Source organism: Pygoscelis adeliae, unplaced genomic scaffold (assembly GCF_000699105.1).
Source record: "Pygoscelis adeliae isolate BGI_AS28 unplaced genomic scaffold, ASM69910v1 Scaffold222, whole genome shotgun sequence".
Taxonomy (NCBI): domain Eukaryota; kingdom Metazoa; phylum Chordata; class Aves; order Sphenisciformes; family Spheniscidae; genus Pygoscelis; species Pygoscelis adeliae.
The window spans coordinates 3,154,675-3,170,320 of record NW_008824309.1 but is presented as its reverse complement, the minus strand read 5'-3'; the positions used below and the strand labels follow the sequence as shown (position 1 = coordinate 3,170,320).

At 38.7% G+C, this 15,646-nt stretch overlaps 1 protein-coding gene across 1 annotated transcript in view; it reads right to left on the bottom strand.

Moving 5' to 3' along the window:
• Positions 1–15,646, bottom strand: part of ARHGAP15 (Rho GTPase activating protein 15) — a 340,420-nt gene that overhangs the window by 51,402 nt on the left and 273,372 nt on the right. The window contains exon 12 of the mRNA XM_009318944.1: positions 11,692–11,826. Within this exon, the coding sequence (XP_009317219.1) occupies positions 11,692–11,826 (135 nt within the window). The remainder of the gene's footprint in view (positions 1–11,691; positions 11,827–15,646) is intronic.

Genomic DNA, 15,646 nt, shown 5'->3' with positions numbered 1-15,646 from the left:
TCAGGTGCCATGATCTGTGGTGTAAAGAAAAACAAGCAACGACCTCAGCTGCAGAGCGTAGGTTAGTTCTGGCTGCATGTGAACATACAGATGCAAATCAAACATGAGCCAAGGAAAAGGCCGTTCTAGAAGTGGCACTTGATAGCCCAGGGCTGGAGCTGCAGAAGCGTATATAAGCCTGCCTGCCAGGCAACCCTTCCCTCTTCTCCTGTTTTATTTTTGTTTCAAAAGGAAAAGAAAAAAAGGAAAAAAAAAAAAAGAAAAAGGAAAAGAAAAGGGAAAGGGAAAGGGAAAGGGAAAGGGAAAGGGAAAAAGAGAAGAAAGGGAAAGGGAAAGGGAAAGGGAAAGGGAAAGGGAAAGGGAAAGGGAAAGGGAAAGGGAAGAAAGAAAAAAGAAAGGAAAAGGAAGAGAAAAAGAAAAAGAAAAAGAAAAAGAAAAAGAAAAAGAAAAAGAAAAAGAAAAAGAAAAAGAAAAAGAAAAAGAAAAAGAAAAAGAAAAAGAAAAAGAAAAAGAAAGAAAAAGAAAAAAGTTGTTGCCACTGTGCTCACGTTATTTGCCCTCCTTACGGGCAGGCACCCCGTGTAGGTACCGGGACAATTTCCTCCCTGTCCCTCTGTACTTTCAATGTCACCTGTGGGAGTGTGGGGAGAAGATACACAGTGCAATTTAGGTTGGGTTTTAGTCCTGGCCGCTGCTCACATCACGCTTTCTTTATATGTGCAGCTATTGCCCTTTACGTGACACTGTAGCAGTGCCAGCTTGGAAAGTATTTCCCGTGTTCGCCGGGGCTCTCCTGATAACGAGTTACAAACACCAGGTATTTCATACGAGCTTAAGCAGATCTCCAGTTCTCAGTTACATTTTAGGTTTCTAAAACTTTTGAGAGTCCTACCTTTCTGGTTCCTTCAGATCTTACTTTTTGTATTAATACATAGTTTGATTTTCTAATCATCTAAGCAAACCTAGGTGAAGGGATTTTGTGCCTGGCTTGCATTTTTTTTCCTCAGTGCAACACTATCACTTAAAAGTGTTTAACAGTGAATGAGTCAGCCCATGAGCTGTCGGTGAATTAGATTGGGCTCCTGATCTCAGCGAGATTATCTGTGTGATATACTACCTTCCCAGGCAATTAAAGCATTAGTGCTTTGGCCAAAATGTAACAATAGTCAAACGGGTTAACAGGCTAATGAATTTTATATAGAAGGGAGTCAAAGGGGGAGCAGTTTGACTCTCCGGGAAGCAAGATGAATTGCATTTTATTTTAAAATTGTGGGCATTTCAAATTCAGTATCTCTACTACAAGCACAAGGCAGCGGATTGCAGAAATGTTTCTGCACCCAAGGAAGCATCCTTAAAAGTAAGAGCTTTGTTCAATGAGTTTCTTGTACAATAGGTTGCCTCGGGGCTGCACACTCCCTGACACCCGTTTAGGAGGAGGATGTGCAGCACTACTCATTTCTTCCATTCCCACACTATTTCTTACTTTACTTGACTTTTCTTTTTAGCTGTTATCTGGTACAGCTGGTGTAGTACAGCTGCTAAAGATGCTTTTCCGCAGCCACATTACCCAGTTTTCCAGCACTACTTTTTCACAATTTGTGTCCCTCAAGAGACATTATAAATCCTATTAACTTTGAACTCTGGCCCAGCCTTGGTAAGAACACAAGCCTACCCTCACATTTAGACATCATTACTTCTCCAAAGTATTTCAGTTTGCAATCGCGCTTCCCGTGGCAGACCCAGATCCCCTCAAAACAGTGATGTTGGGAAGCCAGGCCTGTGTCACGCGATGCCGCAAGGCGATGCTTTCAGGGAAGGGGGCCTTCGACTTCCACCCTGACAAATCTCTGCTTGATTTCAACCTGTGACTTAATTTTTCTCTGAAATTCTGTGAGATTCAGTGAGTATTCTGCTGATAGTGCTATTGTTATTATTCTAGTCATATCACTGTGTTTTATCACGCCCTTTAGCAACGTGGCATTTTCCTTTTCCAACTTCGTATGTGTGTTATTATGGTAAACTGTGAGGATATTTTTTGACCATTCATGACTTGATTCTGTGCCTGTATACTTTGTGGAATTTTTAGAACATTTAATTTCTTGTTTCTTTCTCCACGCCAGTTTCAGACAGTTTCTAGAACATTGCCAGAAAAAATGAGCTGCTGTAATTTCTTCCTGACAAATTACTGCTCTCAGGTGGTAAAGATACAGTTAAAGCAGGGTCTGTATTACTTAATTTTACTTCTACCACATTCTCACCCAAAGGTTTGTCATGGTTCTAAGTGTAAAGGCTAAAGTTATGCATTTTCTTCCAGCTCAGTGCATTATTATCAGGAGTCTTGTCTGAAGTTACAAAGATCTTTCCCCGACACCGTGGTGCTATGTACATTTTTCATCATTATAAAAGAATATTTCATAAAACTGCAAGGTAATGGTCCATCTTAAGGCATGGTTTATGGGTGGTTTTACCTGCCAGAACTTGAGGATCCACCAAGTTGCACTGTCTGGTGGAGAAATTTCCAAAGGAAGATGATGTGAGGAGTGCTCGAGCAGTGTGGTCGGAGCACGCTGGTGCTGGAGAGCCTTAGGGGAGGTAATAGTCCCTTGAAGGACTGGTATAAGTGAACACAGCTCAAATTTACCAGGGACAAAAGCTGCCTGAAGTATTTAGGATGCATAAAAGTACTCCATAAAGTTAAGTAGTAGTCCAGGTCTCCAAATATCTACATGACAAGGACCAGAGAACAACTCAGTTGTCATCTTTTGCCACCAAGACATTATCATGTCTGTTCCTTGTTGGTTCAGATCCAATGTGCCACCACACAGAGATGTGTGGTATTACTCTTACTTGGGGAAGGTAGCAGCTTTTTGATAGTGAGAAAGTGTGCGGAGAGAGGAAGACAGCACAGCGCTGGAGGTGATGACTTTCAGCATCCCCTTTTCTAGTTCTTCAGGGTTCTCCTTTTCCCTCCGTTCCTGGTCTTTTCTTCCCACTTCCCTGCCCCTCCCCTCTTCCATTTTTGCACTTCTGAAATTGTGTAACTGGGGCATTATAGGCTGCTTCTCCTCCTGTTATTACTTTCCCCGAGTGGAAGCCTCACTTACAAGCCTGATGAAACATTTTTCCCCTCAAACCTAGAGTGTCAATTCTCACTTTGTCAAAAGCTCCAGATAACCTTCATGAGAAGTTCCTCTCCCCTTGCCTCCTGCAAACACTCCAGGTTACAGAGATCTTGTCACAGTCACTAAATAGCTCCTTCTCTCTCTTTTTCTTCCTTCTTTTCTGCCCAGTGTTGTTGCTTGGATTTCTCAGTTTCTCTTTGTCTTCTCTTTTACCATTCTCTCCTGATTGATTTTCTCTGTGAGTTGCTCTTAGACTAACCCACATATGAACTCTCAAGCTGGTTTGCTTCTTCCTTCTACCCTTTCTTTCCCCCATGAAAGATTCTCTTAGCCACAGATGGAATTTAAATTACACAAATACACTATTTTCCATGCCCAAAAAATAAATAGAAGAGGAGCAAACTGAAACCCATGTCCTTTTCCATTTGCAAGTTTTTGGTTCCACACTCTGTCAACCGGCAGTCGGTGTAAAGCTAACGGAGAGTTACTGGAGCTTCAGCGGTTAATCTGGCTATCAGTTACAAATATGGACAACTTTTTTGCAAATTGAAGTGAGGCACGCTGCTTCCCAGATGACATTTCCACCATGCATCCAATGACTCCTCCAGCTCCCCATAAACATTAATGCTCTGAGCACCTGTGTCCCATGGCAGGTAAGAGCCCAGAAAACAACTTTTAGCCTTGTTAGCGCTTGCGCAATTGAGGAGAAGCCACAGTTTTGACATAATCTTGCCTAGTAAGTCTAATTTGCAAGTCCTGGTTTCAAAGCACTATGCTGGACCTACCATGTACAGCAAAGTTCTTCAAGAAGACTCTTTCTGAGCAGATTACTGCAGATTTGTATCCACTAATTTATTGTGTAAGCATTAAACCATTCATATCACAAACACCTGTGCAAGCCAGTTGGCCTAGTCAATTCTTGTTTAACATTTAATTATGAATATAATTAGCATGAGTTAAGAGACAGGCCAGGCATCCGCAATAAAATTTCCACTATGCTAAAAAAATTACAACTATAATAACAAAAAAGACTAAGCTGGGGGAGAATATGTCCCTCCTGTGCAAACTTTTGCATGACAGCAAAATCCAGGTACAAATTCTTCTAAAACTTTTTCGTTTCCTTTGATGATAATTGTAAAGCCTCCACCATATTTATAAGACCAAATTATACAGTTTTTTCTGTTTCTTTAATAGTAAGACCATTTTCATTACTCATGTAACCCTTTCAGTGAGGTTCCTCAAATTCTCCTCTTTTCCTTGAAAGCTAAATTAACTGATTGGATGGTGTCACTGGGACACTGTGTTAGGTAAAGTTCACGAGGGGAAAAAAACCCCACCAGTTAAAATGTTAATTTTAACTAAGAGTGTAATGAAGTGCTTTTTGTAGCCCAACAGAATTGTGTGCTAACAAAAGAAATGGATTAGTAAATATTGCAACGTATCTTCTTTTAAAGGCAGATTCTTATGTTTAGGGGCGGAAAAAAAAAAAAGCAAAGTCAATCTAGGATGAGGCTCCCTATGGACAGGTGTTACCTGGGCATCCTTCGCAGAGCAAAGCCCTGTGTGGATTTTCTTTCCAACAACTTAGGTAAAACTTTCTAAGCAAAAAAAAAAAGAAAAAAAAAGGAAGAAACATTTTACCCACTAATTTTCTTTCCAATGCCCTTTATTCCTGAACATGTTGGGCTATTTTCCACCTCAAAAGAAAAAAATCTATTCATAGACATGCCCTCCAATTTATTTGTTTTTCCTAAAACAGTTGCTTCCAGACCTGGAAAGATCTATTTAAAAATGTTGTTGAGCAGAAACAGTTTGCAACTATGAAGGGAAGATCATTGAAAGGGAACTAGGAGGTTACTGGGGCATATTGTTCCTTGACACCTCTTGGGAACAAAAAGCCTGGAATGAACCTCTTTAGTTACCAGTTTGCTGCTATTACAAATATGACAGCCTCCATTTACTTGCTTTCTTACTGCCTCGAATTTGAGTGGAGACTGTGCTAGAATACGGTAGTTACAATTGTTGGGAATGTTACAGCTTAAGTATATTTGTAGCCAGTTTATACACCTCTCTTGTGGAATATAGTTTTTTAGTTTAAACTGCACTTTCTCCTCTTTTTTTACTTGTTGGTTTCACTCAGGTTGATCATATACACTTTTTGTCTGTATTATGTTAACACCCATAGATTAGAAGCCTTCTCTTCTAGTCTCATCTTAGCATCTCTTCTAAAATGTGCGGTTTTTTTCTTTCTATTCCAATATCAGTTAATCATTCTTGAATCAGAATTTCACACAACTTTCCAGATAATGTTTCAAAAAGTTTTCCAAAATGGGTTTAATAGTACTCAACCTCCACTGAAAATACCTAGTACCACTTTCTGAATGAGCTGTTATTATTACTGTTAGTGTCCTTGTGCTTGGGAGAATACATATGTCTAAGATATACCATACGCATATTCATACATTTACATGGATGGATATCCTTGAGATTACGCTACCCACAAAATCATTCCTTTTTTTAAGAAATTTTTTAGAGTTGCACCTCAGCTTTTGAAGACTTCTTGTTTCTACACTTTTTGTTCTGTTCACATTTAGTTTATGGATTTCTACTGCCTTCTAATATTTAGATTTGGCTGAAAAGGTCTTAATTATGATTTATTATGTGAGATATATTGTGGTCACCTTGGATTTATTTATAAATCACCATGTTCACATGAAATGGAGGCTTTCTGATGCCATGCCAAGCCCCAAAACTTCCTTGGACAAGTAAATGGAGGGTAGGAAGACGATTTCAATAGGAAGCTCGTCAGCTGTGAATCTGAAGGCAGTTTGATTAGGACTTGAAGCCCACAGATTGAGATTATGACAGAAATTTGCATAATGCCAGAGACTGATAAGATTTGGTTTCTCAGGAACCTATTACGTGATGATGTTAAGAGACTGTCATGGATTTCTTACAGTGCAATATGCTGACTTGTCTTTCCAAGACGAGTTGGCCTTGAGCCTTGTTCTTTGTAAGCCTCGAGTGAGGTTTCTTTAGATGTCTTTTGAAAATCTCTTTAGACATCTTTTGTAACTTTCCACCAAGATGATACAGGGATGTTATGACTGTCAGAATAAATGAATGCATTTACTTCATTTCTGTTTCCCAGCTACTATTTTCATAACACTGCATAGTAGTTCAGAGCAGGTCCTTGCTACACTGTGTTTTCAACCAGTGTAGCTTTGTTCTTCAATCATGATTATGTATTGATGACTAGATTTGTTTATTGCCTCCTGACACAGTTTTTGCCTGATTTTGGTGCAGACAGCTTCTCTTCAAACTCCTCAAAAGTTGCATTATTCAGTGCAAAATTTGCTATGGTCTGCTGAAGACCGAAGCATGATCATTGCCCAGATACACGTGAGTTTCTGCAACATGTTTTCTCGAGCCACACAGGCAGCAGGTTCTTGGGGGACTTTTCTGAAGCAGGGCTAGAACCCAAGCTCAGAGAAAACCTTTTTACTGATGCCAGCCATCCTGGAGATGAAGACAGCTGACCAACATGGAGAGGACTGACAATGACTGACAGCAGTGCTAGCTTTTGTGGGTTTAAAAAAACTCTATCATTCTCATGAAAGAAGAGTCTGTTGCTTTGCTATGTTATCATCGTAGACTTTGTCAGACAAGACCAGTAAAGACCAGTATCTCATACCAGCAAAACTGTAATAAATTTTTTATCTAACATCTTTCAATAAGCAAAAAAGTTATAAAACTCTCTCATGTGTAAGATGCTAAATAACCATCTTCAGTTTCCATATAGTAGGGTAACATACAACATTATAGGATTGATAGGAATGACATTGTGAATTCTGCTTAGCATGCAGCAGGATACCCGAATTCATATATCGAAAGGATATGTGTGAAATCAGTTGAAAAAAGTGTTAATGGTCTATCAGAGCAATTAAAAAAAAAAAAAAATGATATCTAGCTCTTGAAAAAACAAAAATTATATGAGTATCTAATGTGGACCCTAGGTAGTGTCTAGGCACTCAAATTCAGCATTATAATTCTGAAAAACCTTATTCAGCTGCCATCTATCCCTGAAGATGCATAAGCTAATTAGATGCTGTGATTGTGGCCTTCGAAGACCTTTAGGTGCCTATGGCTCTACTTCTCCCTGTGCAGAGGAATGCTTCCTTTTCTGCCGGGGCTGAAGAGTTTGAGCTCCAGAGATGGGGATTACTTTGCCTAAGTGCCTGGGGAGGCCTGATCCTGTGGGGGATTGCCAGGACCTAAGCCTCGTATGCTAGCTAGATCTGGTGCCCTACAAATGCTGTCCCTTCTCCAGGGACTTGGTGGCTGATGTGGATCCCATGTTTTCTGTTCCTCATACTGCGGCCTGAGATATCTCATATTAGGTTGTGGATTCCACCTGAAAGCTTGCAAGTCAGATTTTGCAACACCTCATTTTTATTAATCTAATTCCTGTGTTCATCTGCCTTAAGTGGGAAACCCACAGCAGTAACAGATACCTTCATTCAGAAAATTGTCTGTGGAAGAACCATAGTTCTGGCAAAAGGATTTCTATTTAGAGTATATACATATATATACATCTGTCTCTGCGTGTGCATTTTAAACAATAAATCACCTATTTATCTACAGTACTTACGTGACACCTATTAAATTCATATTAGAGATAAGGAACTGAAATGAAGGCATAATCACTAGACCTCATTGAAAAAATCTTTCCAATGTAGTAATCTTTCCAACCTGTTGCAGAGAAAATCAAAGACCTGAACTCAAGCCTTCCAAACCAGAGACAGATGTTGTAGCTTTGGGAACTGTGTGGAATTTTCCTTTGTGGAATATCAGTGGGGTTTTTTTTGTAACTGCAGTTGGACAGATGCACTGTCTATACAGATGCACTGTCTATACAACATTCTCCAGCTGAAAAGATCTGGAAGGACTAGTTGGTATTTGAATAATTCCTATGCTGTGGATATCCAACATCATTGCACAGAAGACTGTAGTAGACAAATTTCTTTTTTTCCACGCCTTCTTCCTAAGACCTTTCAAGAAAACTAGTTCAATTAAAATAAAGATTTATAATCAACTAACACATATACCTGCTAATATTTCTTAACAGATTTTGGGGGTAGGTTTTTTTTGTTTCGGTGGCTGAAGTCCTGGCATAAGTTTGTATAGCCATGCGGGATGAATTCTGTAAATAAGGTGATTAAGTGTTTCAGTTATTGGCACTTCTACCACCTTATTCACATGAAGCACAATTTTACTTGCAGACAATCTGTTGAACCACGTCTGTTGATCTTCCAGAAAATCAATATAACTCTTTGCGGTGCTGAGTAATTTAAGTGTGGCTGAACCTGACTTCATAGCAGCATTTGGGCACACTTTAGAAGTGCATATTTCATCCAAGATACCACAAAATGTAATATATTAGCCAGTAATATACTAGACAAAGTCCTTGAAAAAACCTGCTTTCCAAATTCTAAGAAACAAAATTAGTATTAGGTCAGAGGTCTTGTGGCCTTCCATTTATCATTTATAAATTCTCCGATATAAGCTATATGGACAGTAATTATCCAGGTTCAGCCTGGCAAGCAGAATTCTGAGATTCTATAATGCCCTGAGTTATCTTCTAATATCCCGGTCATATCTAAATTGTTCTAATATTATGGTCATATCTAAAGTTATTTATAGAGGAAATTGAAGGTGGAGAGCAAGCACTTTGCCTAATACACAGTATTGTAAAATTTTGTTCCCATGCACATAATAGAGATGCTAATTAAAATGGCATCATCCAGGAAAAGTAATACTAAGTTTGCTATGGATTTTTTCACATAACCTTTAAAGTAGCATCAGCATAAGGAGTCCATGGCACCTCTTGGGTACCCATTCCTCCTGAAACTTCTAGCTAAATGACTAAATCCCCAAGAAATATTATTGGTAACTTGTTACTACCTACTACAGATAGTTTTTTAGACCACTTCATCTTACTTACCAAATGTGTGGCTCTGACTACGGGGTTCTCAGTGCCAGACCAAGGATATAATCATCATGGCAGCATGGGAATGTGTCCTAATTACCTTTTTCCTAGCCGTCATCAGGTTGGTTTATTTCTGGCATTATTAAGCACTACTTCTAACTGTACTGCACACCCATGTCCTGAATACTAATAATTCCCATTTTTGAAGAACAGACAGAAAAGACGGAGGTACAAGAGACGCTTTTTCTCAACAGCCTGAAGAAGAAGGGTAATTTTCTAGCAGCTCTGTACTGACCAGGCAGAGTAATTAGCACAAAGTAGCCAAAGAATCAGCTGCAATAGAAATGATATTGAAGAAAAGAGATTTTTTACTTTACCTCAGGACTATCAACATACAAAAGAGCTCCAAAAGCAGTGAAAACACCTAATTGTTCTTTATAGGCATTTTTTAAGTAGAGTTGGTGAGAATACGGATTTGTAGACACCATGGCAGTAAAGGCCAAATAAAGAGAAGATTGATTGGAAATCGTAGATTACTTTAGACAGTTGGATTAGGTAGAAATCACCCTGATGTGCAGTAAAGCAAGCAACAAGAATTAGGGTTTTGAAATAGTGCAAAGCATGTCTTAGAGTGCTAGTATTTTCTTCCCAGGAATAAACTGTCTTAAAATTCCTCTATAAATGACTGTTCATTAGCCTATCAATGTGTATAATGGCTCTCAAAATCATAATAAGAATTAATAATAGTTCAAAGAGCAGAAAGGGACATTAATTTCTCACTCATGAATATTAATGCTTTAGTAGACAGTCTCTTCCCGACATGCTTTCAAACTCTTAATTCGCAAGTCTATTACTGGTTACCTATTATTTTAACTATCAAAAACCTCCCCACCGGGCCACCAAAAGATTTCAAATCACCCTGACTTGGACACTAGCAGAGAGGATGAGAGCAGAAGACAGCACGAAGGATGAGATCATGGTGTCCTGATAATGTTCTTCAGAATACAATAGTGTTTGCTCAGCCAAAACGTACGTCAAAGGGCAATGAAGAGTAGCAATAAGTTGGAGGAAGACTATATTTAGCCCCAGAAGACCAGTATGATGGTGGGTTATCAGGAAGAGAAAGCGATAATGGCAGAGGATAGGTATCAAACACTCGACTGCAAGATGAGGTGCATAAGAAGAGACATGAACGGCACGCCAGGCTGTGCCCTGTGAACTGACTACATCCGCTTAAGGCACCGCATCGCCTCCTTTCCAAGAGGTCATAGCAGGTGGATGGAGAACCACCTGAAGGGCCTGTTCAAGTGCTGGTGCTTCAATGAGCATCTTAACCCAACGCATCGCAGAAACTGAAGCTGAACAGTAAGAAATTCTTTATTGTTTTTCCCCTCTTAGTACTGCTGAGACTGTGCATCAGGAACGTAAAACTCGAGAGATGGTGTTCTCCATCTAGTTTCCATGTGCTTTGAAAGGAGAAGAAAGTGAGCTGCCAAGAGTAAACTTTCAGGTAATGCATTTCTTTGCGTTGTGTATTTAACTGCACTGCCTCGCTAAATAACCGAGAAGGGAAGGATCTTGTGAGATGTATTTAACCTCATTATATCTGATGCTGGGTCTTGAAAAGCTTTAGTTGAACTAAAGACTCTTATGAATATAAAATCAAAGTGAGCCATACATTAAGGGTTTCATATTCTCTGACAGCTGCGCATGTGCACACACAGCTCTCATTAACAGTAATGGCAAATATGCATGCCCATCATTCAGAAAACAGATCTCCAAGCACTTTATTGGGTTTGTTTTTTTCCTAGAGATTTTTCTCTATTGGACCTTTGATTAATCTCCTACTAGGCTTTTTCCTTTTAAGCTGTCCCTCTCCCCCCCTCCTTTCCAATGGGAGTAACCCCCCAAATCACTCTGTTTTTTAGTCAAGTTTTTCCAAGCCGACACAGTTTTACAAAATGCACCTGCTTATATTAAATACAGAGAGGGTTTGCATCACACAAACCGCAGGGACACGTAACAGAATAAATGCCTTGGACTTTGAAAATACTTTTGATGCCTGCTAACTTTAAACAAAAATAAAATAATAAAGCAAAGGTAGATATGAAAATGAGAACATGAATGTTTTTGCATTCTTTTTGTGATCACTGCAAGGCAAGAGTCTGCAACCTTGTGGAACAAAACACACGCATTTCATTCTGATTAACATAAAGACAGCCCCTTCTAACATGATTCACAATTATTAGTCTCTCTCTTGTGTTTGGGGATATATGGATTATCAGCCTAGCATATTTTGAATACATACACATTTTAATTCCTTTCCTAAACCATTTTAGGCACTACAGTTAAATTGCATATACAAAATTTATAGATCAATAATTTGATATTTTTTTCTCCAGTTAAATAACTAAATGCTGTAGGAGATAAAAGGCAGTCAAAAACAATAAAAAGACAGGATCACGGGTAATGGAAGGTAAGTCAGATTTGAGATGCCTCTGTTCTTCTATTTTTTAAGTTTATTATTATTTTTATATAACAGGCTATTTCACTAGCTTCTACTGTATCTGATGTACTTACTTATCGCCTCCACAAACTGTTCAAAGAAGCAGTATGGGAACAGCGGCTCAGGCAGCTCTCTGAAAAACATCTTGAGTGCTCCGGTGACAACGTGGATGTCCTCCCACTGGCTGTCGTCCAAATTCAGCTTCTCTTCTGGGAAAACACGAGGAGAAATGGAACAACTGGTTTTAATGAAACAATTACAAGACACTAATTATTATGTTAATGTTTGCCTACTATCATCAGCAACCGTTAACAGCCTTCTGCACCTAGAGGTTTGGTGCTGTGCATGTTTTTTTTTTCTTTTTTTTTTTTTTTTGTAGGAAGAGAACATTTTCAATGGAATACCATCTGTAGGAATGCAGCTAACAAAAAACAAGAGACACAAAGAGACAGTACCATTGACACAGTATGTCAGATACATTTATTCCCATAATGCATCAGTATGAAAATTAGCATCACAGCTCAACATGATTCAAAGCTATTTGGTTTTGAGGCCGAGGGGCTAAGAGTTGCCAACGATGGCCGGCTCAGGGGACCGGCCTAAAGGCCTTGCTGAGCCAACAGGAGACATATGCTAAACATGGCAATAGAAAATGAGTTATTGCTTTACATGTGTTAGCCTTGCTATGTACAAGGGAATAATGGGTAACGCTTTTCTCCTTTTTTTGCCTGAATGTAATGTCAGCAAGGAATAGAGTACTGTGAGAGAAAGGATATTAATTCCTTCTTACTGCTTCAAAAATATTTTGTTTGGTTTTCATCTCTGGGAGGAAGATTTGCCCAGCAACAATATTAGACAGACCCCTGTTGGCCTACCTAGGCTATGCAAAGCTGTCAAAAATGATAACACACTAAAGACAAACCACAAGTGCTTACAAAACTGTTTTGCAAACAAAAAAAAATGTTTTCTTTTGAATCTTGACTGAACTAAGGAATTTAAATATAAAAGAAACTAAATGCTAAAATAGAATTTCTAATAAAAATAAAACAAGATTGGATGATTATTTTCTTTTTCTTTGGTTTTGTTTTTTCTTTTTAATTCTAGTAGTGTGATACTGTTAGAACGTAATAAACAGCGAGATCATAATCCATATAGAACTCTAGGAAAGTGCAAATCCTTATTAGTCCAAACTAAAATGACACACACATTTTCTCCAAGTTCTGTTACTCCAAAAATAGAGTTCGCTTTTTTTCACATGTGCTATGATTCTCTTTTTTAGAAAATTTCAGTCTGAATGCAAATCGGGGGCCAACCATGAAAACTACTGAACAAATTTAATTTGAAGCAACATAACCCTGAAATGTTTTACTAAATGTCACTGAAATTTCATGTTTAGCAATTCAGCTGGCTTCAAGAGCAGCCTCTTTATTGAACTGTTGTTAAACAAAATGGTAAAATTATTGGAGACACATGGACACCCACAACTCCAGATCCCTGGTACTTTAATGCAATAGTTTTCTCACTAGAGTTTACTTTTGGATAGAAAAACTTATTCAAAAGAAGTCGTCTTTCAACTTCTATTTAATAAATGTTATTAAATGCTTTTTAAATGTCTGGATTCAGGAAATGTACACAAATAAAGGAATAGACCCAATTCCTTAACTTGGAGTAATGTGAGACAAAGCTGGAACAAAGGCAGACTTGTGCATTTCATTTAGTTGTCTTGCTTGCTTCTTTGGTTTCATTTCTCTTTTTTTTTTCTTTTTTTTTCTTTTTTTTTTTCCCATTGAATTACCTCAATCATAAAAGTAATGATTTGATCTCAAATGAGTTACCAGAGGGGATCTTCTTTAGACTCTGAGATCATATTTGATTGATCGTATTTCAACAATTAGCCTTTTATTTTGCCACACACTATTGAACTAGATCGACAGCATCTTAGCAGGCCAGCTTTAAACAGTCAACTGTTAACAATAGCATCAAAAAGAGAGACCTGATGGGGTTTACTGTCACTTTAAAGAACAGGGTGGGTTTTCACATTGTTGAAATCTGTCAGATATTTTGAAATGTCCCTCTCACTATGGTGCCACACCCCCTGCGTGCCCTTATAATAAAATTGGTTTTACTCCTGATTAAATCATTTTCTCCCTACCCACTACCATACTTCTCATAATGGACCTGTGTGCTCTACAGCTGGTGTTCTTCCCATGGTACCAATTCTTACTTTATCTTTTAAGCACTTTGCTGCTAAGATCTCATGCAGAGTGCTTATGTTTTGTTAAGAGCTTCATTCTTAGAGAAATAGCTTAACACATGTTCTAAAAATGTTGTACAACTTATTGCTTAAAACACATTTAGAAAATGTATAAGTACTGTAGCTTTGGCACAGAACTTTAAGTAGAAACCTTAAAAAAAAAACAACTTGTTTTTGCCATGCGTTTGTCTTAAATGTCTAAAGTGGAATGCTTGACTTCTAAGGCTTTATAGAGACTTATCTTACCAGATTTTTGCACCATTTCCAGCTCTTCAAGGAAACGTGTTAGGAATGTATCATCGTGAAAGCAAAGGGTGTCAATTTTCCCTCTAGCAATAAGAGAGTTTTTGAAAATGTTTGCTAGAAGGAACAAATGCCAAGTAAAAAAAAAAAAAAATTACAAAGAAAATAGAAGTCCATTCAGTCTAAGACTCCTTTGGTTCCCACTGGTTGGAATCGCTCACATACCATGGCGATAGGGCCATAAACAAACACGCACATGCATTTCAGGCTAGATTTAAGGGGAGGACCTGACTTTTTGGCTTTGCTCAGACGTATTTCTTATTGGGGTGTTTTGCTTACATAAAGATTAAGTCCCAAATCTGGTATTTAAACTTGACAGTCAAGGACTGCTTTCAGTCAGGAGATACTGTATCTGGGAAGATGCTCAAAATCTCACAGTCCTAAAAATTTGCTTTAACTTGTCAGTAGTATTTGATTAGTTCAACCATCACTGCCAGTTGATATCATATATCTTAGATACAGACACAAATATGCCCAGAAAATCCCATAAAATTTATGCTAATACTTGGGCTGAAAATATAAAGACCACATTAAGGAAAAAAAAAATAGCACGGGCACCTGTCAAGGTTATTAGTTAAAAAAAAATTGATATACAATACATTTGTGAAGGGAATGTGGTTTTTATTATATTATTATTGTTAGTAAATCAGCCTTTTCAGCAATATACATTTGTAATGGCACTCGCAATGTCTGCAGTAGAACCCAACAGGAGTTGGTCTTTGGTTAAAGTATACCATCATAAGGTTATCCTTGTCCAAAAGAAAGTAAGTAATCTGTGGAAAGATCAGCTAAAGACAAAAAAAAAAAAAAAAAAGAAAATCAACCAAGGCAGTACAGGGAGCTCAGTTTTGAAAGAAAATGGATGTGGTTCCTCTAACCACATGCCCTGCCTGGTATGTAGACTAGTCTCTGGGAGCAAAATGCAGTTATCTGAGAGCACTGCTTGTTCATTTTTCTTTTAAGAAAATTTATGTAAGTATTTTCCCAGCTATTGACACTGTCTTTTGCCCATGCTGCCATTAAATCCCAGAGCACCACATTCAGAAGTCCTACTTCACTTAGGGTATTACATCTTCCTGCAAGTGGACTCATGGATGACCCCGAATCACGTGGAAAGCAATTTCCTGCAAACACAGCTAGCAGCGCCCGGTCCGCTATGGAGGTTGTGCCTCAAAAAACTTTCTAAAGACTTTGGTGAAACATGTCTGATTTGGTCTTATGCTGAAATCCATTTGCTAACATCGCTGCCTTTTTCATCGTTTCCCTGCTGCCAGCTGCACACGGCAGCACTGGGATGGCAATGCCCTGCCCGGCGGGCACTCGGACACGAGAGCTGCCACCTCTGTACTCCTCTATAAACCTTTGGCACTCGGGGTCCGACCAACCCTCAGCTCCAGTGTGTGAAACCTCAGAGCACTGGAGTCTCCATCCCAAGGGCCAGCACATATGCCAAGGGAGATGTCCCCTGAAGA